This window comes from Radiomyces spectabilis (assembly GCF_025331425.1).
Source record: "Radiomyces spectabilis strain NRRL 2753 chromosome Unknown BYT42scaffold_13, whole genome shotgun sequence".
Classification (NCBI taxonomy): Eukaryota; Fungi; Mucoromycota; class Mucoromycetes; order Mucorales; family Radiomycetaceae; genus Radiomyces; species Radiomyces spectabilis.
The window spans coordinates 690556-715722 of record NW_026251938.1 but is presented as its reverse complement, the minus strand read 5'-3'; the positions used below and the strand labels follow the sequence as shown (position 1 = coordinate 715722).

General features: G+C 44.1%; 11 protein-coding genes across 11 annotated transcripts; 4 read left to right on the top strand and 7 right to left on the bottom strand.

Annotated features, from left to right (window-relative positions):
• Positions 1-443: 443 nt before the first annotated feature.
• Positions 444-2725, bottom strand: BYT42DRAFT_521453 (carboxypeptidase S1). The gene is made up of 11 exons (XM_051565279.1): positions 2681-2725; positions 2491-2618; positions 2314-2422; positions 1947-2239; positions 1836-1870; positions 1695-1763; positions 1386-1615; positions 1292-1320; positions 1125-1218; positions 876-1034; positions 444-813 (listed from the first exon to the last, which is right to left on the bottom strand). The coding sequence occupies exons 2-11, from the start codon at positions 2604-2606 to the stop codon at positions 739-741; spliced, it is 1209 nt and encodes a 402-aa protein (XP_051419724.1). The 5' UTR covers positions 2607-2618; positions 2681-2725; the 3' UTR covers positions 444-738.
• A 1204-nt stretch (positions 2726-3929) lies between these two features.
• On the bottom strand, positions 3930-8223 carry BYT42DRAFT_584614 (armadillo-type protein). Its single transcript, XM_051569894.1, has 17 exons — positions 8150-8223; positions 7930-8047; positions 7791-7854; positions 7604-7709; positions 7273-7532; positions 7058-7195; positions 6873-6983; positions 6682-6810; positions 6429-6602; positions 6113-6350; positions 5804-6051; positions 5456-5731; positions 5162-5381; positions 4917-5086; positions 4748-4840; positions 4323-4668; positions 3930-4258 (listed from the first exon to the last, which is right to left on the bottom strand). The coding sequence occupies exons 1-17, from the start codon at positions 8169-8171 to the stop codon at positions 4185-4187; spliced, it is 2787 nt and encodes a 928-aa protein (XP_051419723.1). The 5' UTR covers positions 8172-8223; the 3' UTR covers positions 3930-4184.
• Positions 8224-8342: 119 nt separating this feature from the next.
• BYT42DRAFT_584608 (AP complex, mu/sigma subunit) lies at positions 8343-9433 on the bottom strand. Its single transcript, XM_051569893.1, has 4 exons — positions 9410-9433; positions 9191-9343; positions 8945-9118; positions 8343-8879 (listed from the first exon to the last, which is right to left on the bottom strand). Exons 1-4 carry the CDS (start codon positions 9410-9412, stop codon positions 8778-8780), a joined length of 432 nt encoding a protein of 143 aa, XP_051419722.1. The 5' UTR covers positions 9413-9433; the 3' UTR covers positions 8343-8777.
• A 289-nt stretch (positions 9434-9722) lies between these two features.
• BYT42DRAFT_607876 (uncharacterized protein) lies at positions 9723-11325 on the bottom strand. The gene is made up of 2 exons (XM_051571184.1): positions 11151-11325; positions 9723-11087 (listed from the first exon to the last, which is right to left on the bottom strand). Exons 1-2 carry the CDS (start codon positions 11256-11258, stop codon positions 10176-10178), a joined length of 1020 nt encoding a protein of 339 aa, XP_051419721.1. The 5' UTR covers positions 11259-11325; the 3' UTR covers positions 9723-10175.
• Positions 11326-11873: 548 nt separating this feature from the next.
• On the top strand, positions 11874-14066 carry BYT42DRAFT_111852 (uncharacterized protein). The gene is made up of 3 exons (XM_051562105.1): positions 11874-12627; positions 12703-13310; positions 13381-14066. The coding sequence occupies exons 1-3, from the start codon at positions 11888-11890 to the stop codon at positions 13914-13916; spliced, it is 1884 nt and encodes a 627-aa protein (XP_051419720.1). The 5' UTR covers positions 11874-11887; the 3' UTR covers positions 13917-14066.
• Positions 14008-15456, top strand: BYT42DRAFT_111994 (transcription initiation factor IID, 18kD subunit-domain-containing protein). Its single transcript, XM_051562106.1, has 4 exons — positions 14008-14223; positions 14290-14406; positions 14477-14672; positions 14752-15456. The coding sequence occupies exons 1-4, from the start codon at positions 14098-14100 to the stop codon at positions 15423-15425; spliced, it is 1113 nt and encodes a 370-aa protein (XP_051419719.1). The 5' UTR covers positions 14008-14097; the 3' UTR covers positions 15426-15456.
• A 765-nt stretch (positions 15457-16221) lies between these two features.
• On the top strand, positions 16222-17358 carry BYT42DRAFT_595480 (uncharacterized protein; the record flags this gene model as incomplete). Its single annotated transcript, XM_051570858.1, has 1 exon — positions 16222-17358. The coding sequence occupies one exon, from the start codon at positions 16222-16224 to the stop codon at positions 17356-17358; it is 1137 nt and encodes a 378-aa protein (XP_051419718.1).
• Positions 17359-17640: 282 nt separating this feature from the next.
• BYT42DRAFT_503003 (COP9 signalosome) lies at positions 17641-18588 on the bottom strand (the record flags this gene model as incomplete). Its single annotated transcript, XM_051564868.1, has 5 exons — positions 17641-17775; positions 17885-17996; positions 18086-18191; positions 18263-18423; positions 18488-18588. Coding segments are annotated over 5 exons (615 nt in total), but the record flags the coding sequence as incomplete, so codon positions are not given.
• A 1152-nt stretch (positions 18589-19740) lies between these two features.
• Positions 19741-20830, bottom strand: BYT42DRAFT_111741 (uncharacterized protein). Its single transcript, XM_051562104.1, has 5 exons — positions 20458-20830; positions 20313-20398; positions 20098-20221; positions 19951-20040; positions 19741-19864 (listed from the first exon to the last, which is right to left on the bottom strand). Exons 1-4 carry the CDS (start codon positions 20641-20643, stop codon positions 19987-19989), a joined length of 450 nt encoding a protein of 149 aa, XP_051419716.1. The 5' UTR covers positions 20644-20830; the 3' UTR covers positions 19741-19864; positions 19951-19986.
• Positions 20831-22341: 1511 nt separating this feature from the next.
• Positions 22342-23125, top strand: BYT42DRAFT_584589 (uncharacterized protein). Its single transcript, XM_051569892.1, has 3 exons — positions 22342-22696; positions 22767-22799; positions 22858-23125. Exons 1-3 carry the CDS (start codon positions 22414-22416, stop codon positions 23094-23096), a joined length of 555 nt encoding a protein of 184 aa, XP_051419715.1. The 5' UTR covers positions 22342-22413; the 3' UTR covers positions 23097-23125.
• A 66-nt stretch (positions 23126-23191) lies between these two features.
• Positions 23192-25136, bottom strand: BYT42DRAFT_584587 (uncharacterized protein). Its single transcript, XM_051569891.1, has 5 exons — positions 24844-25136; positions 24288-24788; positions 23800-24192; positions 23650-23732; positions 23192-23593 (listed from the first exon to the last, which is right to left on the bottom strand). Exons 1-5 carry the CDS (start codon positions 25054-25056, stop codon positions 23512-23514), a joined length of 1272 nt encoding a protein of 423 aa, XP_051419714.1. The 5' UTR covers positions 25057-25136; the 3' UTR covers positions 23192-23511.
• Between the last annotated feature and the right edge of the window lie 31 nt (positions 25137-25167).

Genomic DNA, 25167 nt, shown 5'->3' with positions numbered 1-25167 from the left:
TTTCTTTTTCTATTTCTCTTTACTCCATGTTTATATTACTTTTTCTCCATGACAGTTTCAGTTTACCATTAGAAAGCAATGCAGCAGCAGCAGTGTCAACATCCATGCATTCCATGGTGGCATTGAGCTGGTTTTTTTTCGTGTCTCTCCTTTTCCTATCGCGCGTTTAAAACGAATTTTCCTTTAGTCCGATCATGCAGCGCACTAAACAGCACCAGGCCAAGACCCAACCAACGCTAAATAATAAAATAACCACTGTATGAACTACCAGCAGAACCAGCATCTCTGTGACACATCAATTAGCTATATTTATATTTTTGAAAGGCGCTAGAGGGGTCTTTCTTTTTCCTACATAACCGCGGGTTGCTTACGGAAAGGTCGTAGAACATCCAAGATGGAATGCGGATCTTGAAAGTGATGAAACAAGTGTCACCCTTCTTTGCCTAAAAAAAACATGTCTGTCATCATGTGTTGATTAGTGTTGCTATCGTTACATGAGGATAACAAAACAGATATGATGGCAAAATTATACAATTCATTGGAAAAAACTGGAATAAATGAATTGTTACAAAATATGAATTTCATTCTAAAACACAAAGATTGGCTGCGGTATGATCTAATCATGTATTTGACTCTATGCAGTTGCAATAAAGGGGCACGAAAGAAAAACTGCCCATTTTTGAATCGTCTCCCCTTTCACAATATGAAAAAAAGAATTGACAAGCTTCTTTATCCCTTTCATGCATGAAAGCTTTCTCTGTGCAGCCATTTACGGAACATCTCCAGCGCCGGCGCTGGCTGCGAAAATGGGACCTATCAACCCCCCATACATCGTCAGTGCCTGCAGTTACTTTACGTCAAAATATTCCATATACCTCGTGTCCCGCATCGTAAATGCGTAAAAACGTTAAATCACCTCCATACTGGACCTGACCCACTTGTTTTCCTTGGAAATTCCATGCATTTAACGAGGCTGCACGGAATGCCGGGCTCTGCTGCCATTGCAGTTGCATTGTCCACGCGTAATTACCATACTGTATTGTGTCAGGAATAAAAGGGAGACGGGCAAGTGCGTATGTGAGTAAATGTATTTGTGAAGGAACCTAATGCGCACCCATTCTTACCCAATTGCAAATGTAATCAGCATCCCCAGCATAAACCAGAACGCGAACACCGGAATTCAAAAGATCCGAAATTGCCGGTGAAAACGTGCGAATACTATGGATTTTTTTTTTTTTTAAATGTCAAGGCAACGTTGATGTGACACACTTGTCTTCGACGTGAAACTTACTTGTCACCGGTTTGACCGAAATTACTGGCCTATTTTCACGAGGTTGAATAAGCATGTGAGACGGTAGGCTTCCAAGTTCTTCTGTTCAACTTACGGGTTCAGTGGGACATTCTTCATAACCTGTGCGTGCCCCGATTAAATGGCGTGTCTCTGGTGTATTGAGAAATTTGACATAGTCATCAGGATATACAATATCGTTGGCGCCTCGACGAACGTCATAAAAGCTCTTGCCAGACGAATAATAATGCAACTCCACATTGTTCTGACAGTATTTCTCGGCAGCAATGCAGTCCGAATTCGTACCCGTGGCCTCGCATTTCTTAACTGATGGCAAAGTGAGAAGGAAAGAAAAAAGCGTCAGGTGTGAAGGCGGGACTCAACGGATCCAGTATCCCATGCTTACTTAGGTTGGCACATTCAGGATAATTTCTCCTCATCAAATCGCATGTCTCTTGAGGAAGTACGGCGCCATCTAAAAACAGATTCATTCACGTTACCCCGCGTCAAATACTACTTCACTATCTACCACTGGATTTTCACTCACATTGGGATTCGCACGCCATTTGCGGATAATAGTAACTATAAAAAAACCAGAGGGTTGTGTTTAACCTTTTGGTGTCTTTCCTTCTTGTTGCAAAATACAAGGCTAACGTACTATTGGATCAAAGGATCGGTCCATCCGTTGCCGATACCGATGGATTCAATCGGAATAATATAGTTGAATTTGCTTGGATGGCCTTTTTGGATAGCGTTGTTTTGCTTGACGATGTAATTCGCGTAGCTTGGGACATAATGACCTCCATACGATTCACCGAAAATGGTAAATGGCAATGGCTTGTACTTCGGGAACACCTCGTAAAATAGTTGGAGGAATTCGTACACTTTTATCGCCGTTTCTTCGGTGCTAAAGGTTTTACGTGCTCCGTACGAGAATCCCGTACCAACAGGCTATTCATCCAATTGAGAATGCTATCTGTTAGTCATCGAGTTGCGGTGGCATTCCGGATACAGTTATCATTCACCTGATCCAGAAAAATCATATTGCTGTACCGTGTCCAGCTGTACGGGTTCAATGTCGCGGTCGTGCCATTTTGTGATAGACTACATGGCCCGGTTTCTTGCCATAAACCACTACATGTAGTTCTTTGTTCAGCCAATGCAATTGAGTCAAGACCCGTCGATAGATTCCCCCCGCTTACATCATACTGGAACAACCGGGACCGCCATTCAACCATAATGTGACCGGAGCACTTTCAGGATTTTGTTGGCTTTCAAAGAACCAAAAGAAGAAATGTTCATCTTGGCCTATATCCATGTAGCCCGAGTACTATAGTTGATGAATCGAATGAATCGAAAGGAGTCTACGTAAGCGGCACTTGCTTCGTTTACCTGCACTACGTTGGTGTCACATAATTTGGGTTCGTAATATCGAAGCGTCAGACGCTGATCGTATTGGGAAACTTGAACCTTGGGTGACCGGATGGCCGCAGCATCGATCAAAAATAGGAAACTTGACAGGTACAACAGACCCGTATAGAAAATCGATATAGACATCACTTTTAAAACGTTAAGCGAATAAAAGCACACCGAAAATGTTGTCTGCAAATAAAAGCATACATCGTCATCCAATTAGCCCCGATCCCACGTTGGGTGTTGCAAAATATGCAATGGGAATGCAGTTGTCTCTGTAATTTTTCCCATGGTTCACTTTAATTTGCTATAAAATAAACATAATCTATGCATGACCCATCCTAACCTTTTCATCGGCGTGGAAGGCTGCGTCGATATAGGAAACACTGAACAACTGGCTACTTTGAGATTGACGGCCCCTAATACAGAGAACGATATTTCATGTACAGGATGCAGAAAAAGTTCCTTTCCTGCAACCAACTGTCGTAAACAGAACTGGGCGCTGTTGTGAATTGCCCACTTTGCATCGGCATATATAAACTATGTGACAGTTGGGATTTCCAAAGCCGGATACCCGCCCAAACGGGAACTACCTATAAGCCATGCAACCCAGTGGCAATTTTTACTTGTGGGCTTCAAACGTTCCTTGTCACTTCATCATGCTTAGGTTAAACTTACCCGCAGTCCGTGCACCCAAACGTAGATGATGTCGTGTTATATCGTTTCGTTTACTCAGACATGGTCCCTTAAGGAGCACATACCAAGTACACTGAAATGTGGATGCCCTTATTCTCTCTTAATGCTTCCAACGTTTTATAAACTATTGTATACTATATGACAAGAAACAGAAGCAACCATAACCATTTTGTCATTGTTCAGAGCTTTTTCATTATATGATTATTCCTAAAACATTCACATCACGGATGAAACAAGGTAGCCCATATCCTTATCATTGAATACCCGCATTATCATATTTGCTAATCTGCCGATCTCTGACAAAGCAATTCAAAATGCTGGGACTGAGTGTCAAACAGAGAAATCTGCTCAATGATCTATTAAGCATGCAACTCCAAATGTTCTATCAGCAACAAGCATAAAAGGACGTTTGATATGATCGCTCAGTAAAGAAGAATCACGTATCAGCCACACAGCCTTTTGGATTGCTTGGAATAATACATCTATTTGTGTAACGCCTCATGAAACTGTGTTGTAAGCTTATCAAAAAGTGCTTGCAGAAGCAGAGTGTAACCGCAATTTGCAATTGAAGGAACCTTCATTCGCGCAGAAATACAAAAGTCCACAACTGTTACAGGAAGGAAATCCATGCATTCCTTTTTTTTCGAATTCGCACAGTAAAAAAAACGAAGAAAAGAAAAAAAAAGAGACAATATTGAAATAAAAACGAAAAGAGATCGAACAAGAACAATTCAGTGGCCAAATAATGATTATGCTTGCTTCAGAAATGGCATTTTTTTTTTACAGATTAGTCTTCAAAGGGATACTCGAATGGTTCAAATGGTGGAGCTTCCTCTTCCGCACCTCCAGCACCGGACGAATCTAAGATTGGAATGAGCGAAAATTCTCAGAGAGTGATGCTAACGCGAGTGCTACTGTTACTTACCTAATGTTGGTGCACTGGGACGGATCAGTTCTTCCTCTTCGTCAGGTCGTCTATCGTGCATCAGCATGATACCGCCTACGCTTCCCTTCTTGATAGGCACGTATCTGGAATCTTCTTTGAATGTGATGTGCTTCAATTGAGCGGGAACAACGCGAGCCATATTTTCTAAGACTTCAAAGTTTTCTTCTTTTCGCTTCTTTCCTTTTCGTTCATCCTTGACTTCATCCTTCTTCTCCTCCTTTGGTGACTCTTCCTTGTCAACATCCATATGATCATCTTTTTCCTTTTCTGACTTTTTCGCTCGCGCTTTAGCTTTTGCGGTGGTCGATAATACAGCCGTAGCCACCTAATTCATCTCTCGGTTAATGCGCCACAACAAAACAATGAAAATATCCAAAATGAAAAAGGCATAGAACTACACTCACCTTTTCTACCACAGCAGCAGATGGAGGTTTCAAAGCAGGAGGATACGCGAATAGAGAGGGCTTGGCATTCGAGATAAAATCGAATTTAGGCACCTAAACAATTGCAAACATGTTTTAGTCATGAACATCCCTCTGCTACCGTTTCTCCCTGATTCATTGTTTTTAGTACCTCCAAGTTGCCGTTGATACCAATGATGGCGGTAGGTGTGAAGGACAAACTGAGCATGTGTGTAAGGGGATGCCAGTACCAGAACTGGGTAAACACCGCCATACCCACAATGGCAGGCATGTTGGCATGACCAGTTCGAGACACAAGAGAGATGGTCATATTGCGGCCACCTTGATAAAAGAAAGGACATTAGTATATTGCGGCAAGTTCAAAACTTTAGTGTGTCAGTAAGACAAACCACTCACCAGCATCAATGATACCCTGTGCTAACACGGCACCAAATTTGGCCATCGAGTCTTCGTGCTTGTCGCTAATGATCTTCTCGTACATCTTTCGGACACCCGCAATCTTGCTGTTGGTGTTCTCTGTCTGCTGAATGAGAATCATTGCTTGAGAGATGAAAGCACCCTGGCGCACAAAGTCAACGGGATCCTTGGTCATGGGTTCCAACAATTCCAATGCGTCCTAATGGAACAAATACAACAAAGGAGTTAAGTTGCTATCCCATCGCTACACAGAGACATACGCGTGCACTTTACCAGATCACCGGTTCCGGCGCATGAAATACCCAGGGCGAGCGTCGCACCATAGCGGACGTGAGGGTTGTAACTCTCGGAAAGCAATTGAACAATGCGAGGGACTTGCTTGGGGTTGCGCAGGAGAATGAAACCCAAGGCCGTCACGGCCGCTCGACGCACATCATCGCTCACATCACTGACAGCGACATGGAGCAATCGTCGGATGGCCTTGTTGTTGCCTGTACCACTGTAAGCCATGGCAATGGTGTAAATACCACCATAACGCAAGATCAAATCCTAAGCAACGAGGACAACAGAAATAGGTGAGTGTTGGTTATAAGTTGACTCTTTTTTTTTCTTTTTCCTTACCTTGTCATCCAACAACTGATCGATCAAACCATCGGCTTGCTCTTCCTTGCCATACATAATGAGTGACATACCGACGGCCAAACCACGAATGATCTTTTCGTGCTGAGTTTCGTGGGCATATTGCAGCATTTCCTCAATCGCCTCTTGCGATGCAGTACCCAACATGACTAAACCCATGGCTAAGCCAGCGGCTTCACCGGCCACTGCGCTGTCACCGAACAAGGTGGTCTTCAAATCATTGTAGATCTCTATGGTTACCATGGATTAGCAATGATCATTCGCAAGAGATGACATGTGAATACCAGTTACCTCCGTTATCAGTTGCCATGCCGGCAACACCAAGACCAAGACAGGCACCGTGTTGAATCACTTCGCTTTGGGCCTCCTTTAATGCCGATTGCAAATACTCCAGTACTTCGGCACCGTGATTTGCGTTAATCAGACCAAGAGCGTACAATGAACCGCCCTCCGAGTAAGCACTGTTGGAAAAGCCACCTTCGGGAGGCAAATAAGGAGCCAACAAATTCATTGATTGAGCTAGTTGTCCCTGTAAGCAGAAAACAACAAAATCATCGTCAATCGCGACAAACTCATTCAATGACCTTGCCGGTTTTTTAGCACTTACTTTATGAATAACACCAAGGGCAGCGGTAGCACTGAATTTGGCCCAGTTGGTGGCTCTGGCCAACCAATCAAGGTTTTGGCGCAAGAATTCGTCACTGGTGGTGCCTGCGTGCATGAACGCATTGGCAAAGGTCACGGCCGAGTGATATATGGAGTTTCTGGATTCAAGTGCGTTCTGTAACCAAAATTTTTCATTCAGTGCTCCAATCCAAGAAACACCCACTCATGAGAAAGAGCCCCTCTTTTGTACAAACCTTTGTATTCTTCAAAATCAACAAATCGGTATGGTTGTTGCGGTATAAGAATTCCAAGTGCAGACGAATGGATTCTTCACCAGATAAGATGGAGCGAATTTTTTGAAAAGGGGTTTTCGTTTTGGGGCTCTAAAAAGTACATATTTTGGTCAATGACGCGAGTTTACTTTTCGCCACTTGTTCACGCTTACCTCATCGTCCGTGTTCGTATCATTGTTATCAGGCAATTCTTTTGCCACCTTGGCTAAAAAGTCCTGGGTAGCATATTCTTCCAAGTCAAAAGCAATTTGATATGCCATAAGCTGCAATAAACAAGCCGACAATTAATCCTTCTGTCACCTGGCCACTCATTTGCGCATTTTATATTTTTTCTTACCTCTTGGTTCTTTCCAACAAGATGTTGCAGCATCTGGGTGCATCCAACCGGATCATTCAAATGAACCAAACATTGACTGATGGAGATGTAATCGGGTTCGTCGAGGTTCTGATACAAGCTGACCAACAACCGCAGCATCTATGCAATGGACAGTGTCTCTTAGTCATCTTTCGGGCTTCCACTAAAATCACATGAACAAAAGGGGGTGAATTTACCTCGTTGCGGAATTGAAGATTCTGTACGAGGGTCATGCTAACTTCCAAGACGTAGGATAAAAGTTTGCTCAAGGGACCTTTTTCGACCATGGCCTTGACGACGTCCAAGCGACGAGCTTCCAATGCAATACCAATGGCTTGTTCGTATTCTTCGTCGTCGGCGCAACGCTGGAACATGCGTTCCACCACCGCTTGTAATCTAGGGTCAATTTCTTCGGTTTCTTCTTCTCGAAGGGCGATATATTTGTCAATGCATTTGGCTGCGGCAAAACATGGTTAGCAAGTTGGGTAAAAAGAGGGAATTCATAAGAGTGTAATGAGTTTTGCTTACAGATGGTAGTTTCCACGTATTCCGATTTCTCAGAGAGATCAAAGTATTGACCGGCACCCAGGGCAAATGTCAGTGAATCGTTCAATTCACCCAAGTGATAGTACACCTAAATGACACCCAAGCCGCATTCCCATGTTAGCGAGAGACAAAAAAAAAAGAGTCAAATTCTAACTGTTGAGGAACGTACCTTGGAAGCGACAAGTGCGGCTAATTCTCGTTGTGGAAAAGAAGTGTCTTCGTACAAAACTTCACTGTAATCAGTGTTAACCAAGTTAGTGATGAGTTGTTATGGACGGGTTAGCTAGTGTCAGTTTCGGGAACTTTACATTTTGGCTATTGAATCGGCTATTTCTGCCCAAAATTCATCGACGAGAGAGTTCAATTGTTGAAGGGCATAAACCCTCAATTCGGGTTGCTGCTCATCGAGCAACACTATAATACTGCCTGTAAAGTAAAAAAGGACGGTGAGTCGTTTATGAAACGATGCAAAAAGCTTTCACTAATAACTGTAAAATTATCAAGCATGAGAAGGGAAAGATTACGTACTTGCAGATGTGAGCACGGTCATGCTGTAGGTCGGAAAGGAAACAATCTATGCTGTCCAGGTGCTCGCGTACGAGGTTCGTTTGGAAAAGGACGGGTACGCGTATTAAAGTATGACGTATAGATTGGACTGTCTTTTTGGACTGGGCTCCAAATGAACCTGCTCCCACCGAATTTTCGCAGTGCGCCGCTCATCTCAAGCTGTCAGCGTGAGTCGATCATGATGTCCCCAGTTTTCTTCTTTTCTTTTTTTTTTTTCTTTGGAGGTTGATGGCAGGACAAAAAGACAAATAGTTTAGCAACTTGGCATAGGAATTATGAAAGCAAATTTATATGTTCTTTTCATGTTTATGTAAAAAAGAATGAAAAGATTCTCCGGAAACGAGCAATTCGGTGATGCATTTAAAAAACGGATAAATGCTGCAGGAACTTTATAAAATAACAGTGGGTTTGTCTGATTGCCGCGTTTTCTACTTTATGATAATGATTGAATGGAGCACAATAATATTAAGTAATTCTTTAAAAAGTGTATGATGGTGTTGGCGAATCGATGGGAGATAATGTAGGCAAAACTATATACACAGCGACGATGAAATAGCCCTACGGTGCGTCTTCGATGCTATCCTGTAGGCTATTCCAGCTTATCCAAGTGGTCTAAGCGTGTTAATACCACATTTTTGCTCGTTTCTTCGATTTCGCCAGCAAGAAAGACTTCGTCCAAGATGGCATAAACCTGTGTTACATGGTTAGGCTCAGCGTGCAACCATCCCCGTTCACCCTCATCGGTCCCATCGTCACCTTGTAAAAGTTGAATACTAGATCCAGCTCAGATACGTTTCCAAAAAAGGCGTCAAGGACTTCCACAAAGAGGTGAATGGCTTCTAGGTAAGCCATTTCATTGTCGTTGACATCGCAACAAATACAAAAGAACAAGCCAGCATAACGACGGTATACAATTTTGTAGTTGCGAAACTAAGCAATCGCATTTTGCATTGTAAGTGTATGTGTGCCTCTTCCAAAAGTGCTATTACAGCATGGACTTACTTCGACAAAGTTACTCTGATGACGCTGATCGCGCATGGCAATCAGACGATGGACTTCGCCTTTGAGCTGGATTTTCTCGTCATCTTCGTAGGGATCGTACCATTTAGCTAGTCGTGTTTTCCCCTGCCGATTCTGGACAAGAATAAAACGAATCTATGACATCCACGGTGAGATGGTATGGACCGAGCGACCGATTCACTGCAAGGTCAATAAATTTACCATGAACAAGGGGGATGGAAAAGGGAAAAAGACAAGATGGAACAAATTCCCATTTTAATCTTTTTATGCGGCCGATCCACGGCGAATATTTCAAAAAGAGGAGTCGATTAACCAAAGACTAGGGATCGTCATCCATCATTTTGCCAGAGTATAGATAAGCAGTTTTCCCAATGATAACCTGTAACTAATGCACCTGTAGCGAATTCCAAGTTTATCATTACTTCTGGTAGAAGACACAAAACAAACACGCATATTGCAAATGAATAGGAACAAACGCCATTCTCATTTATGATAGCAATTGTATGATCCCTTGAGGAAATTGAAATTAGTGTCACAAATGTCGCTCGCTGAAAATCCCTGGATCTAGATTGTATCTAGTGGATGATATCGATAATGTATCTGTTGATCATACATTAGCAATAAGAGGGCCGGGTAAGAGTCGAGAATAAAGCACAATACTACTGTAAGAACTTGCTATCTATGTCTGCCATATTTAAGGATGTAATTTGTCAGCCAAAATGTTCGGCTTACACCTTTGACACGGGAAGATGCAAGATGTTTGGAGAAGTGACTTTTATAATATAATAGAACGTTCGTCGGTCACCGGCATCCAAGGGTAATGTATGCACTGCTCGGTGACAGCGATTTTGGGATAGTTACAATAGGGTTGTGTATAAAACGGATTGATGTAAAAAGTGGGACAGATAGGTAGATGAATGGTACATATTGATGTGGAAATAAAAACGTGCGGGTGGAACCCACTACGTTACATGATGTTGGTATTCAAGTTATCGTGCAGATTATCAAGCCATGAAAAGTCGGTGAGATTTTCATCGGTGCATTGTTCGGATGTCACAGGTGACCGTTCGACGGATTGATTCGTGATGGACGATGTGGCAATATGGACGGGAGTAGGAGCAGTATAAGAAGGTATCATCTCATTATCGTTCCACAGAATATCGGTAATGGATCGGACACCGACCGAGGGTGGTGTATCCCAAGATTTGGTGGTAATGAATGGCATGTACGGAGGTGTGGTAGGATCATTCTCAGCTGAAGAGACGGGGGACGCCACTTGAGATTGGGACTGAGACTGAGAGCAAGAGGACGAGGTGGATTCTGCTGCCGTAGGGGCAGCTGGAGCCTGTTTGACAGTGGCAGTAGACAACGGGGGTAGACATAAAGTGATTGGTTTCGCGTTGCTCTTTGCTCCCAAGGATGGGTTGGTATTCCATGTGCTGGTATTGTGAACGGTGATTCCTGATCGTGGCGATGGCGACGGTTGCTTGTCTGCTGTATCCTTTTTCACCGCCTTTGTATTGTTCCTACTGCGCCGTTTCTCTGGGTCTGCTGTCACTGACGACGCATCAGAGCTTTCCGAATGTTGTTTGACCTCAGTATCGTTCAAATTACGTTTTTTCGCAGAGACAGCATTCACGTTGTTTGTTTGCGAGATTGGCTGAGTGGGATCAATAAGAGATACTGCAATGGGCGGCTTGGAACCAGTCGATCCAGGGCGATTGAGATGTGTGGGTGTGGTTGACGTGGCTGATGGGCGATCTTTTCCGCGCTGTTGCTCAGACTCGGGTGATTGGTCGTGGACATCTACGGAAGACTTTGTTTTGCTGCGATCGTTGATAAATGGGTCGAGACTCTGCTGTTCAAAGGGGTAGACACACTAGCATAACGTTAGATTGCGCCCGTCGTGTTTGCTATGGATCAAACAGGGAGGGAGACTTACCTCTGTATTTTCACACATGGTGAACGTGCTGTCAATGGCAATGCGATACTCCTGCAGACTCGAAGAACACAGCGGACAGGCATCATCGGATTGCTTTCGCTTGTTCATCTTGGTAGGTTGAGTGCAAGTGAAAAATTTTGATCGTCTTTTTTTTTTTTTTTAGGTGGCAAAAATGCGGTCTGCAAAAAATTTCGACCTGTCAATTTCCCTGAGCAATTGTTGACAAGTCATTTCTATCATCATGTTTATGATTAGACTACCTGTTTTATGATATGTGACATGATGGCCGCAACTCCATGTATTGCAATGCGTTCATGCGTTCATAGCTATGTATATAAAAGGGTTAAAAAAAAGGGAAGTCATATGTGAGAGACGGCAACAAGGGAATTGAAGCTATCATTGTTATGACATGTTTTTCAACAATCTTCAGCCTATATCAACAACATCCTTCTTTTGGGATGAAAAAAGCGGACTCCACCCCAGTAATATATGTATATAAAATGTACTGACCAACCAGATTATTATAATGTTCTATTTGAACCAAATTCAACCAGTCAGGGATATTATTACTTTGAGGCATTTGCAAAACACTCGAGAAAATGTCAAAGAGTGTCGGAGTTGAAAAACTCTCGGACAGAAACCAAAAAAAAAAAAAAAAAAAAAAAAGACTGAAGACCAGGTAGAATCCTGCCACTTGTTATAGACTGTCCACTGCTCTTTTTTTTTTTTTTTTGGTCATGTCTTCACCGGAATTGTATGAACCCGAGTTGTCTGAATTATCCGATGAAGCGACCGCTCCAATGGAACCGGCTCCCATGCCTCGTATTAAACTAAAACTTCGTCTCAATCCGTCCGCTGCACCTACAGCCACCGCGGTCACCAGGGAAGCCGACGAACAAGTCCCGGCACCCAAGCGGAAAAAGTCGAAAAAGAAAAAGTCGCACCATAAAAAACACAAACGACGTTCGCATGCCGATACCGAGGACGATCTCGACGTGCATGACGCTTTGACACATCGTCGCTTTGATCGCCGTGAAAGCGAAGTGAACATTGAGGATGAAGGTGATGACATGGCCGCTCAACCGGTCACCAATACCCAAGCTCACATACCGATCGGTGGCAAGCGTCCCTTTGCAATGTTACAAGCGGAACGGCAACAAGAGAATGCCGATTCTGAATACTCATCGCGAGTCAACAACAAAGGCGCACGCCAAGCGGAATCCGTCGAACCATCGGAAGTCGACGAGCGAGAGTACGACGATGGTTTTCAATACGTACACAAAGACGATACGCCCCGTCATTATCACCGTCGTTCTGAAGAACCAGCAGCCAAATCTACCAAGGGTAAAAAGCGTGGTCGTCCCTCAAAAACGAAAGCACCTGTGGTGACCCCACCCCCTCCTCGACCGACGCTGCCTGAACCGTCCAGGAAAGACTTCAAAGCCGCCTGTATCAAGTTGCTGGAAACCCTGATCAAGTGAGTTTTCTTGAATAAGAGAAATAGGCAGATTTCCTAGTAAAAAGATTGAACTGACACTGGGGGATTATGTAGACGCGATGCGTATGGATTCTTCCTTGAACCGGTGGATACCAACATCGTGACGGACTATCTGTCTGTTATCAAACGACCCATGGACTTTTCTACCATGAGACGAAAAGTAGAATCGGACGTTTACCGGTCCTTTGATGATTTCCGTCGCGATTTCATGCTTATTGTAACCAATGCAAAGACATACAATGCTCCCAACACCATCTACTGGAAAAGTGCCGACAAACTCTCGAATTTCGGCCTTCGATCCATTGAACGGGCGGCCAAGGCGGCCACCACCCCGACACCTCAACCCAATGAATTGGAACGATATAAACTATCGAAACGCCACAGTTCGCCGTATGTTGCTCCACCGTTAACATCAGCAAGGGACACGGCAGTCAAGGTGGAAGAAGAGGTCGATATTCTAGGTCTTGAACCCACCGTGGCACCGCAGAAAAGAGCGAGTCAGAGTGAAGTGGACGTAGCCTCTACCCGTCATACCAGTGTCGATATCAATTCACGTCCCATGACCCCTATTCGCGCCCTGTCGTCCAAGAAGAAGAAGAAGAAAGTCACTGAAGCCGGTGCCATTTATGCTCCTGACGGATCCCTGAACGCTGTAGGCGGAGGTAAATGCGGATTATCGTTTTTCGCTGATGAACGAGTGGACTGACATGACATGCGTCTTTTTCTTTTTAGTGGACGATCTGAATACGCTGATTCCAAAAGAACATCCATTCGCGGATCGACCCCAGTTGACCACCGTGAATCCTCAAGCGTTGCCATCTGCATTCTTCCTCAACCGTATATCTTCCACCACATTTGACGATTGGGCCAGTAACAAACATTTGATCCATTCGGCTCATTTTTGCGACTACGGTCCATTCACGACGCTCGGAGCACAGACCCCCGGTGTGTTCTATACAGCGCAAGATGCATCCTATATCTATCCATTGTACGGTGACGACCGTGGCGAAGCTTACATGAAGAGTCTGTGGGACTTTGCCGATGATCTTGATCTGGAAGGATCCATGGATAAGATTTCGGTGTATTTGACACGAGGGGCTTGGGATGTAGCCAAGGAAGTGGTGAAAGAGAAGCCCGCTTCTTCTGTAAAGACCGAGTTTGGAGAAACAGATGTGGCAAGCATCGTCGATCGGTATAAACAGGCGAACCCCACCACCGCCACCATGGCGACACCTGCCACTATGCCAACCACCACCACAACCGCTTAAAAACTTCGTTGTAAATGTTTGAATTGTACAGTTTAGTAATACAAAAAAAAGATATACATATAACTTCAGGAAAACAGTGTTATTGAAGAAGAGTCAGTGGTCGATTAGAGTCGTTGACATTGGAAACTTACAAGTTTTGTGCGAACAGATCCCACTTTTTGCAGGCAGAAAATTTCCAAGAATGAGTGTGACGTTTTTGACTCAATTTCTGCACAAGTGCTTCAACGGTGGGCCGCCTTTGGCAGGTTTCTTCGGTTTTGGCGGATATTTTTTTATGGACGAGAAACGGACACAATCACAAGACAAGGTACGCCGTTCATCGAGCCACACGTTTGATTTATTCAACGACTGACTATGCCGATGCGTTTCACAGTATCGCTTTCAAAGCGAAATTCAACAAATGATGTTCGTTTTTGGCGAAGTCAGCGATCCACTTCAGGAAACCACTATGCTCGTCGAAGATATCGTTCGATCCCAAGTCATTGAAATTGTACGTTTCACGCAGTTTTCAACAGCGGCTGCATTTTTCGCTTTGTTTCTCATACGCTGACATGATTTAGATTATCCAAGCGGCAGCGCAAGCATCCAGACGACGATCGCGATATTTAAGTGCAGAAGATCTCATTTTCCTTATGCGACATGACCGAGCCAAAGTCAATCGACTGCGCTCATTTCTAAGCTGGAAGGACGTACGCAAAAACGCCAAAGACGCCTCTGGTGATCAAGTGGAGGAAATGGTTGAGGATAGTAATACAGGTACCCATTTTGGAACTGTTTGCCGTCAATTTTTCTTACTTATGGCTAAAATCCGCCCGCTTTCAACTGTATTTAGCAGGGAAACTGCATCGAAGTATTATCAAATTACCATGGGAACTGGTCAATCAATTTTCAGATGTGATTGTCAAGTCATCCAATCCAGACGAAGAGTCCGAGGATGAAGACGAGTTGGAGGCCTACAACGATTCGATTCAAAGGTTACGTGATGCAGACGAAGTAACGCGAGCCATGACCCGGGAGGAATATGTTCACTATTCCGAATGCCGACAAGCGTCTTTTACGTATCGAAAATCCAAACGATTTAGGGAATGGGCGAATATGAGCTCCTTTGTTGAAGTCCGGCCCAACGATGATATTGTTGACAGTCTGGGGTTCCTAACCTACGAAATGGTGTCCAAATTGACCACTACGGCATTAAAGATCAAGCAGGACCTGATGGAAGCAACGGGGAAAAAAGCAGAAGAACCTGTCAATCTGATTACCAATTTAAAGCGCAAAAGGGAAGGGGAGGACCCGGGGAAACGCAGTGAATCCGCCGATGCCGAAGGTCCCGTGTCGCCGGCGACCGCGGCCGAACGGGAAGGCGACGGTCTGTTCTCCTTACCCACCAGTGAACAGACCCCTTTGCAACCCGAACATATCCATGAAGCCTTTCGCCGTCTACAACAAGTCCCTCAACCCCTTAAAAACTTTCGCGGCGGTCTCGCTCGCACAAGAGTATCCCTCATCTAAAAATTCATTTGCATATTACCCCTCCTCGTATCTCTATTAAAAACCTTACATCCTATTTAATCCTAGCTTGCTGGATTTTCAATGGAATCATAGGTTGATGAATCAGTTTGCTGTTCTATGTACTGAGGGTTGCAGGAAGAGGACAAAACTGTCCAACATGGACGATCACGTGGAACTAGTTGTAAGACGATGTGCCACGATGGAGACATATTTTTTTCATGGTTCGTCGAGCATGGTTTCCCTTTTTCTTTCCTTTCAAAGGTTGCTTCACGACTGAGCAACATATTGACCAGGTTGCAATAAATTGACAAGGCAATTCAAGGCTATTTTGCGATGGCCCTAGTGGGGGCTTCAGTTAGAGTTTCGGAGAGCGAAAATGTCGTCAACGGAACGATGATCTTTGCAGCAAAAAAATAGCGTATTTTTGGCTTCTCCTTCGTCGTTCGGCTTGTTTTCACGCTTGCTATTTCCACCTTTTTTTTTCGTGGGGCTGCCCATGGTATTACGTACAGAGAAACGACTGACTTCTCCGGCCGTGCGATCCATTAGCCGGACGAAACGATTCATCATTGTTTTCGTGGTTGCGGCTTTGCTAATACACTATGGTCTATTGCAATTCCTTGCGCCGTCTACTGTGGACGTGGAACAAGGAGAAGAAGAGAAATACCTGGCCTACTTGCCTCACTCGGGCTTGTCCAATCAGCGTATCGAACTTGCCAATGCATTGCTTATTGCTGCCATGCTGCATCGCACCTTGATCGTGCCGCCTGCGTTTCTAGGCAACATTGTCGGATGGATGAGGAAAGAACAACTTTTTGACCATCTCGGCTGGCTGACCACGCCAAAAGATTTTGCCACCATTTGTCAAAAGCCGACTCCCGGTATCATCCAAAGTTACTTGCGTCGAAGCAAATGCGAGGAATACCACCATTTTGGGGCCATGAGGTGGACCGATTTGCATGATTTTGGTCCCTTGCTACCTCATATCCGTATCCAGTTCCACGACATTGTCTCGTTGGAACACCTACAACGTCAATTGAAAGTATCCGACGATGATACCTACGTTCACACCGACGAGCAGCTGTATGATTGGCGTCTGTATGACAATGTCAAAGAAGCCAATAATCTGCTCAAGGAAAATGCAAACTACATCGATTCCTTCGCCGGACGACGGTATTACAAAGTATACACCCTGAAGCAGTGGCAGAAACACGACGAAAAACTGCTATACCTAGGCGGTGTGTTTGGCAGTAATCGGCTGTCATTGACCGATCCAAACCACGTCGCTCTGAAGACGCTCATTGCAGATACGTTGAAATATCGACGGGACACCCCGTTGGGAGAGACGGTGAGGAATATTGTGGATTACCTTGGTGGCGTAGGCACCTTTATGTCAGTTCATTTTCGTACAGGCGATCGTCCTTTCCGGATACGATTGCACGAAAACCTGTTGACCTTTATCAAGGGTATGGCGAATCTAACCGATGTGGCGCTACCCGAGACGGACGCGGAGCTTCTCAACGTAGAGCTGACCAATGCCCCGGCGACTGAAATGCCATTATTTGACATGGAGACCTTGCCATGGTCTGCGCTGTGCCGTCGTCTTAAGGAACGAGACACACTAGCGTCTTTGCAGTCCCAAGCGATGATGTATATCGCCACCGACCACATGCATCCTCGCGCAGAAGACAGCCAGCTCCGGCCGTGGTTTAAATATTTCCCGTGTACCATTACCTTAGGCGATCTTCCGGATCACCTTTTCACACCGTTGGATAAAGTACGGGATTTGGTTGATCCCGAGAAAGGACTGAGACCGTTTTTGATCCCGCTGGTGGATGCCATGGTTGCAGCGCATGCCAAAGAAATCTTTACCACGCCTCGCTCCACGTTTTCCCGATATATCGGCGAACTTCACAATGCTTGGCTCGCCTAACTGTATTACCTGTCTGTCATCACATTTCTCCTTTTTTTTGGACCATTGGTTCGCTCCTTTCCTTTGCATGTCCCCATTTTCATTCTCTTCCCTAACCCATCGAACTCATGTCCAGACTACTCATAATAAAACGACAAATAAAATATCATAAATCATTGGTTTCAGGCCCTCCACAACTCGTTTCACTAAACACGAATAAAAAAAAGAAGGGCAGCTAATTTGGCGGCACATGTCTGTCTCTGATACAAAAGATTTCGTTTTTTTTTTATCCTTATGTTCCATTTACACAATACGTTCCAATTCTCTTGCGTAGCCCAACGTGTGAGTAATGATTTGTTCTTGTGGAATTTCCACGGCTGCGTTATCGTCTGAAGCGAAATGAATCTGTTGCTCGCTAGGATTCACCTTCCAGCCACGCTGTGATGTATAAAAAAAAAAAAAAAAAAAAAAAAAAAAAAGGAAGAAGAGGGTCGAGTCAATGGACCAATGCATGCAAATAACCTGGCATAAGAGAAAGATGACTTACTTCTCGGGCAAAGTTTAGCAGATCCTCCGTGTTCTTCAAGAATAGTAAAGTACTGGCATCTTGGAGTGGAAGGGATTCGTAAGCTTTCTCGCTACAACTTGCGATTTCATGACTAAATCGAATCGATTCAACGCTGTGTTAATAACCTCACTGAACCCATTCTCTGCACGTCTCCATTCTTCCTTTTTTTTAGGTGCCTACCGGATTGTATTGATAAGAATATCGTAGAAAAACATGAATTCTTCACCCTTGACAGTATCTCTTGTGCTCCACATCTTGTTATAGCTGCCTTCCATCAAGAATTGTTCTACAAAAGAGACAAGAGAGTCAGTTTCCAGACGAATGGTATACGTTTTGAAGGTCATTAGGCAAATGTACCTAAATCCACAGCTTGCTTGATGAATTGGTTGGCATGCAACTGTTCGGGATCAATGCTCTCCAAGGTGGTGTGGAAATCAGACAAACGATTCTGAGACAAGAGTTGAAGTAGATGTAAACCGGTGAGAGGATATTGCTGAGGCGAAGGAGGAAGGACATGACTAGAAATAAGCAACAAGGGGTCAATCTCGAAACCTTCAGACAAAAGACGGTAAGGTAACATACGCTAAATCGTGGTAAAACGTGTTCAACTGAGCAATGTATCGTTCGAATGCGGCAATATCTTTGATGCGAACACTGTAATAAGCGCCCAATTCAAGCACCTCGCCTAACCAAAGAAAAAGCGGTTTCAGTAAAACAAGGTGAGTCGTGAAAGCAAAAGGTTCACTGTCACCACTCACGTGCAACTAATAAAGTGTCTTTGTCTGTGTTGCTGTTGGGAGTAAAGAGGTTGAGCTGTGCAAAAGCAATCTATATCATCATTCACGTCAGTTGAGGGCCCAATAGTTTAAAATGACAAAAAGGCATTGGAAAAGTATGGACCTTGAGTTCAGCTAAAAGCTGACCACATTTGTTATAAGACGACTGCTGGAGTTCGGCTTTGAGTTGGTCGCGAAGTGTGGCAATACGTTGAACAGAAGTGGACATGAGAGGCGATGGAGAGTGGAAACAAAAAAAAGGAAGCAAATACAGTGGTGCCCAATTATTCAGACTTCGCAGGAACACTTACGTGTTATCGGAAAGCTGGGCGGCCGCGCCCTTAATTTTCGAGTACACGTCATCAAATTAGAAAAAATGTGACTACTCATTTAGAAAATGATTTTACGACTTACGAGCACGCCAGGACCTAACAAGAGGCTAGTTGGCGGGGCTTTCACCACTAAGCGCATAAATGCGCGCTGAGGTCGTTGCAAGGCGACCGGTCGAGAATCGAGTCGATACCCTGACTGAATGTACCGCTGTAAGATGCATCGAAAATGATACCAGCATTGATATCGCGATTCCAGATCTGAGAAGCAAACTGGATATCAATGTTTCAGAAAGATTACAATGACGACTGACTTACCAGCGGATTTGAAATATCGTTTTCTGACACACACTGGGGACACAGTCGAGCCGGGTAAACGATGCTTTCCATCCGCGACCTATACCAAGTTGTATTGATATGGTTTCAAAGAGTCAAAGAACATTTGTTAGTAAGATTACCTGCAGGTCTTCTTGCTGAACATTCCGAACTGTAGCCAAGTACATTGCCTTCGTCATCCAAGCAACCCTGTCTCAGCCTTCTATCGACGCCTCTCAATCTCTTCTTCTTCTTCCTAATATATTGTTGGTCAATTCATACATGAGCATAGATAAGTGACATGAACTTACTTGTGATTACGGGCGCGAAGCTGTTCATCTCGCACGTCGACTGTCGTGGAATCACATTGACTGCAAACTTTGCTAGTCAGGTATTCCTCGACGCAAATCACGAGCGCTTTCTGTCCCAACACTTGAGGGAGCTCTTAAGTCAGTCGGTTTTTTGCTCAAATGATATATGCCGTGAGTTTATGACGACATATCAGGCTCCCGTGGCAGCAACTGGAATTCCTCTTTTGTCTGCGGGAAAGGCGCCAATGTCAGAAACAAAATCAATATCGACATCAATATCAATTGTCACAGTTATGTCACTGGTCGAAACCTACCTCGATCCCAACGTTTAATGAATTTAACAGATATCATCACCCCGTCGGTTTCAACGCTGTAGTAAAACTACGTGTGTTTTTCGTCAGAAGCTACAATGATACAATTAATTAAATGTATGCTCGGGTAAAGAACTATGGTTTACTTACGTGTTCCCTCGTCTGCCGCCCGCAGCCGGTTTGGACAGAGCTTATCCAGCGCGAAAAATTTTTCCCATAAGGTTTCTTTGAATAGATCAATGAAATGCTCCATGGATTCATTCCCATATTTTCTCTGTGAAATAAGCGATGTTGTTTAGTACATAACATCTTTTGGTTTTTCTTTTCTTTTTTTTTCTTTTTTCTTTTTTCTTTTTTTGGCTTACTTTGAGGATGTCCGGTACATTATGTCCGGAAGTCCATGCTTGATGTAGGAAATGGTACACGCCAGTTCCATGGATAGGCACATAGCCTAAAATATGCTGTGTAAGATGTCGTGTGTATCGTGTTTGTTCAAATGGAGAAGCATACCAATCTGATGAGATGCCAAAGAGAGAAGTGTCCATCTCCTTCCCTCATATAAGATTGCTCTCTGAAGGAGCCAAGCAGAAAAACGAAGAAGGCCTGAAGTGTGCCTTGAACCAGGAGCTTCTTCAATCGCATCGGCTGTGGTGGTGGTGCCAAACGACTTGTTGAATTCATGGAGCATCTCCCCATAAAATTGGCGAATCTGTTCAATTTCGCCTTGATACACCTTCCAAGTTGTCCATATTGAGTTCTTTATGCTTAACGCCTTTGCGCTTCGCGGTAGCTGGACTTCATTGCTCTTGGCGAAAGACCGCAAAAAGGTTTCCTAGACACGAAGCATGTATTTTCGATAATTCCCTCCCAAATGTAAGATGGCGTCTGTAAATTTTATGGTTAGATCGAATATAAGCCCATTAAAAGTTCGTTTATTACTTGTATGAGCTTTGGAGGCGTAATCATTTGCAAGATCCAAAAGAACTGGCCGCCACTGAGGAAACTGATAGCCTATAAACAAAAGTATACGTTAACTTCCCCTGCAATGATGTTTTATGTATCTGACGGCATAACGAACCTCGAGTCACCGAAAGGAAAAAATGCTCAAAGGTATGCCATAGGTCCAATTCCCATAGGATGTCTCTGATATTGGGGGCCTTGTTAAAAAAAATTGTCAGCGATTATGGAAACCGGAGTTGACTAATTTACATACCGGCGCCCCATCTTGACAGCTTTAGTGTACGGACTGTCAAGTAGCTGAAGTCGCGGATCGACGCTGGTGTATATTGTCTGCTCATGTGGTCATAGGAGGTATATCAATATATGTAAAACAGGTATGTAAAGCGGTAAAATTAGATCGGCAATATGGGATAAACACAAGTAAGTGCAAAAAGGAGAAATGACGAAACAACGTTAAAAAGGGAGAGGGAAAAAAAAAAGAAAGACAACCATTTTACAGAGGATCGAGCAGCTCTGCCTCGTAGAATTGATAAGAACAAAGAAATCCAAAAAGAAGGAAATAACAGCAAGGGATACTTCTGTTATGTGTGCACGGATTTGGGTGAGAAATGATCCAGCTAATGATCAAATAAAATAATCTACACGAAAATCGCAAAGGGCGGGATTGAAGTAATAAAGAGGAAACTTAGCAACGGCATATCAGGTCAGAGCTGGAGGACTCTAAAACGAGAATGGAGTGTGTTGATATCGCCGTGGTCATTGTCAATCATGATTGCTTGGAGGCCTCATGTATGACATCCATACACACAATAAACGAATTGGACTTAAGCTGTATTGGTAATTGCCGATTTATTTATTTTGGAAAAAACCAAAGACCTTGCCACTATAAAGATATGACCCACCCATGTACTTACCTCCAACTGCCATCGACTCAGCAAAGCAGTTATTTTGACCATTCATCATCAGCGTTGTCAAACTGCATATAATACCCATTTTCGTTAACCTTCTGGCCCCCTCAACGCCAAACACTCATGAATATTTTCATGAAGTTGGAATCTCTTCTTCAAGGTTCGTTGGATGGCGTTATACGTGCACGTAACCGATGAAAAAGCCTTCCGGTTCGAGGGCCTCACCATCCCAGATCTACACGACAGGTGCAACGTATAACACTGAAGCAGAAGAAAAATGATTTACCTTCGTCAATGTATTGTTGTTCATACGAAGCATCCGGTTGATCTGCGCCCAGGTAAAATAGCATTAGCGAAAGAGTGGAGTGTACTGGCGCGGGCCAGAACGCAAGTCCTCCAAAAACCCGGGACATGACCCTCATGCTTCCAATCGTAAGTCACAGTTTTTTCGTGTTGTCGCTGGCAGTGCGAGTCACAAATGACGCCGATGCCAAAGGGAAGGCTCAAATTCATTCATTGACTTCTCCACACACACACACACACACACACACACGCACACACTGCCACACACTGCCCCAATTCACTTCCCCATGTCACTATGGGCAACCATATCGTTGAGCCTCCTTCGCGATCTGACGGTTCAGGCAACTACGGAAGTGTTCCTAAGAAGTATAGAGTGTTAGAATCCTTTCCTGATGCAAAACAAGAACCGCAAGGTCGATGGGCAAGGCACTTGGGAAGAATCATGGGTAAGATCCGACACCAGACCATCCACGACGATATGTTTTTACCAAGACTACCAAAAGGCTATGCCCTGGCCTTTGACTATGTCACTTCTTCCCGATACACCGAATCTCGCCGATATTCCTTTTATATTTATGGTAAAAAGTGCAGTTGGTTTTTTCATAACTTTTGAAAATATCAACCACCTTTTTTTTTTAATCGGCTCAGGACATCCTTCTGGTCGAACATATCGGTCCTTTAGTAAGTTGTGTATCATGTAAAAAAAAAAAAAGGACGTGACCACTGAACGAGAGAATAGAACAATTTAGGTTGCATTTACTTTGGCTCGAGACCAATGAAAAGCTGGATCATACGCAATGTCTGTGCGAACTTTGCTTCAGCATGTCTCATCCATGGATATCAAAAAGCGTACGTAGTGTGAATATGTCACCCATCGGTCCAAACGAAATGATGCAAATACCGATACCAATTACCCCGCCACCCATTGTTCAACCGCAGTTGTCGGTGGAGACTGTCGCTCAACTTCGATTGCTGTAAATACTTGATCAAAAAAAAAAAAAAAAAAAAAAAAAAAAAACTCCTTTGGGTTTTTCTATACATATATATCTGCATGCATGCATCCATTCATTCATATTTGGGGTTTCCCTTGTTTTATATAGAATCTTGTGCAAATCATTTGTCAAGAATATTGCTTTACAGAAAATTACAATGCTGCGTTTGTTTTGTTTTACTACTGTCGGAGAAAACGAGCGTGACAATGGACTGTACATAAGTTGATGGGCTTCGAGGCACGAGATGGTTCATACCATCTTCTGCTTCATATAGAAAGTTTTTCGAATTATTGCATAAGGAAAAAGATGCCACACACACATGGAATGTTTTTTCATTACTGTGCCAAGTTTAGTTAATGGGTCATGTTTTTCGTCAGACATAATAGGAATATCCATGATTTTCAACTTACAGATTGTCGACGTCTGCTTTTCTTGTAAATTTCATTCCAGAATGGATTGGGCCGCGTGATTCCATCCGGATCCCTAACAAAAGATGGTAAATGAATTGCAAACGGGTGAGCACCGTTGTGAATACGTACGTGATGGTATCGGTGCGACGAAGACGAACATGTGGGATGGCATTGACAATCTTTTGCATGGTATCTTTGTGTTGCGAGGAAGGCTAAGAAAAATGAAAAAGATGAGTCAATCGATTGTACATTGACGCGTGCATTCATGGAGGTACTTGCGGTTTTATCAAGAGCCTCGCGGAGGAATTTCGAGTCTGGAATCACTCGCGATGCTTCAGTGTGTCCATGAAGTGAAATGGAGGGTTGTACCTTGGTAACTCGTGAAGTGAGAGTCGATCGAGGTCGTAGCGGCGAATCGGGAGGGGAGCTGGGGAAATGCGGTGAAGACGGCGAGACCGAGCTGAAGCGAGGTCGAGGTGTCTTCAACGGTGAATGCGGTTGGAACCGAGAGATAGGACTCTCGGATGGTGATGGATCCTCAAAGCGAACCCGCGGCACCTCGAATGACGGTGGCGTTTGATGTTGGATTCGTGTGACGGGTGTCTCTGACGGCACTTTGTCTCGCATTAGGTCAACGAATGGGGTTGATGGAGGGTTTCCTATGCTTTGCAACTAAAAAAAAAAAAGTCAGGGAATTAACCATCGCATTAGAAAAAAAAAACTCGATTTTCGGAATCCATGGACAACGTTGAGCTATTTCCTCTTACCTGTCTCTTGATATCTTCGACATCTCGAGACAATTTATCCAGTCGCTGAGCCTCGTTTTGCAGTTGCTGCGATGTTCCAGTGGCTGTATCTGTTGTTGATCTTTCGGAAGCACGCAAGCTGTCACGTCCCGGCGCATAATAAACCTGTGGATGTACTGTTTTAATACGAGCACCACTGGACGAGCCCGACTTGATGTCGGCTTGCATCGCATAATAAGTACGTGAATGCCTTGATGTCGTCAAATGGCAATCTTCACCAACAAACGAATCCAGCGCTGTATAATAGGTATCATTATCATCGTCGTCGGTAGCCAATTCATCGAGTGGATTCTTGCTAGGCGGCCCACACTGAACCTCCGCATGTTTGCTGTTCAGAGACAACAGAGGCGTGGTATTTGGATGGACGGGACGTGAGAGAGGAGTATATTGATGCAATTGCGGGTTGTATTGGGTGCCGCGGGAGTGCGATCGAGCCGAAGGAGAAGTGAAAGATGGGGATGCCTTACCAATTCAATTAGTGAATCTACGCTGTGGACGATGAAATAGTTTAGCTTACTTGGTTTGTGTAGGTCGAGTTTTCGGAGTCGGTTTGGTATTTGAACATTGGGAATCCCATGGAGTCGTAAATGCGTTCGAAATCTACGCTGGCGGACTGGGTAGTTCGTCCAAGGCAATCCGCTACTGTGGAGAGCCACGACTTTCCGCGATGGGTTTGATCCTCACCAGTATTGGCCCGAGTGAAATTCGAACGTTTTCCACTATAGGGCATGCTGAACGAGTATATTGCAAGCACCAAGGTAAAAAGAAAAATAACGCAACTGAAAGACAATAACGCGAAAACGATACCACCACAAAGCAGGGAAAAGAAAAAAAAGTTTGG

Bases quoted from the DNA above. Each gene is read 5' to 3' on its own strand.
- BYT42DRAFT_521453 (XM_051565279.1), bottom strand. From the start codon at position 2,606: ATGGATATAGGCCAAGATGAACATTTCTTCTTTTGGTTCTTTGAAAGC. The intron at 2,240-2,313 runs GTGAATGATAAC...TTGGATGAATAG, and splicing joins ATATGATTTTTCTGGATCAG to CCTGTTGGTACGGGATTCTC. The intron at 1,219-1,291 runs GTAAGTTTCACG...AAAAATCCATAG, and splicing joins TTCGGTCAAACCGGTGACAA to TATTCGCACGTTTTCACCGG.
- BYT42DRAFT_584614 (XM_051569894.1), bottom strand. From the start codon at position 8,171: ATGACCGTGCTCACATCTGCAA. The intron at 6,052-6,112 runs GTAACTGGTATT...TGGTAACCATAG, and splicing joins CATGGCAACTGATAACGGAG to AGATCTACAATGATTTGAAG. The intron at 5,382-5,455 runs GTAAAGTGCACG...TTGTTCCATTAG, and splicing joins GCGCCGGAACCGGTGATCTG to GACGCATTGGAATTGTTGGA.
- BYT42DRAFT_584608 (XM_051569893.1), bottom strand. The intron at 9,119-9,190 runs GTAAGTCCATGC...GCGATTGCTTAG, and splicing joins ATCAGAGTAACTTTGTCGAA to TTTCGCAACTACAAAATTGT. The intron at 8,880-8,944 runs GTGACGATGGGA...CATGTAACACAG, and splicing joins TAGTATTCAACTTTTACAAG to GTTTATGCCATCTTGGACGA.
- BYT42DRAFT_607876 (XM_051571184.1), bottom strand. From the start codon at position 11,258: ATGAACAAGCGAAAGCAATCCGATGATGCCTGTCCGCTGTGTTCTTCG. The intron at 11,088-11,150 runs GTAAGTCTCCCT...ACGTTATGCTAG, and splicing joins CCATGTGTGAAAATACAGAG to TGTGTCTACCCCTTTGAACA.
- BYT42DRAFT_111852 (XM_051562105.1), top strand. From the start codon at position 11,888: ATGTCTTCACCGGAATTGTATGAACCCGAGTTGTCTGAATTATCCGAT. The intron at 12,628-12,702 runs GTGAGTTTTCTT...GGGATTATGTAG, and splicing joins TTGCTGGAAACCCTGATCAA to ACGCGATGCGTATGGATTCT. The intron at 13,311-13,380 runs GTAAATGCGGAT...TTTTCTTTTTAG, and splicing joins CCTGAACGCTGTAGGCGGAG to TGGACGATCTGAATACGCTG.
- BYT42DRAFT_111994 (XM_051562106.1), top strand. From the start codon at position 14,098: ATGAGTGTGACGTTTTTGACTCAATTTCTGCACAAGTGCTTCAACGGT. The intron at 14,407-14,476 runs GTACGTTTCACG...GACATGATTTAG, and splicing joins GATCCCAAGTCATTGAAATT to ATTATCCAAGCGGCAGCGCA. The intron at 14,673-14,751 runs GTACCCATTTTG...TGTATTTAGCAG, and splicing joins GGTTGAGGATAGTAATACAG to GGAAACTGCATCGAAGTATT.
- BYT42DRAFT_111741 (XM_051562104.1), bottom strand. From the start codon at position 20,643: ATGGGGAGATGCTCCATGAATTCAACAAGTCGTTTGGCACCACCACCA. The intron at 20,399-20,457 runs GTATGCTTCTCC...AGCATATTTTAG, and splicing joins TTTGGCATCTCATCAGATTG to GCTATGTGCCTATCCATGGA. The intron at 20,222-20,312 runs GTAAGCCAAAAA...CTTATTTCACAG, and splicing joins ATGTACCGGACATCCTCAAA to AGAAAATATGGGAATGAATC.
- BYT42DRAFT_584589 (XM_051569892.1), top strand. From the start codon at position 22,414: ATGGGCAACCATATCGTTGAGCCTCCTTCGCGATCTGACGGTTCAGGC. The intron at 22,697-22,766 runs GTAAAAAGTGCA...TAATCGGCTCAG, and splicing joins ATATTCCTTTTATATTTATG to GACATCCTTCTGGTCGAACA. The intron at 22,800-22,857 runs GTAAGTTGTGTA...ACGAGAGAATAG, and splicing joins TCGAACATATCGGTCCTTTA to AACAATTTAGGTTGCATTTA.
- BYT42DRAFT_584587 (XM_051569891.1), bottom strand. From the start codon at position 25,056: ATGCCCTATAGTGGAAAACGTTCGAATTTCACTCGGGCCAATACTGGT. The intron at 24,789-24,843 runs GTAAGCTAAACT...TGAATTGGTAAG, and splicing joins ACTCGACCTACACAAACCAA to GCATCCCCATCTTTCACTTC. The intron at 23,594-23,649 runs GTACGTATTCAC...ATCTTTTGTTAG, and splicing joins CGTCGCACCGATACCATCAC to GGATCCGGATGGAATCACGC.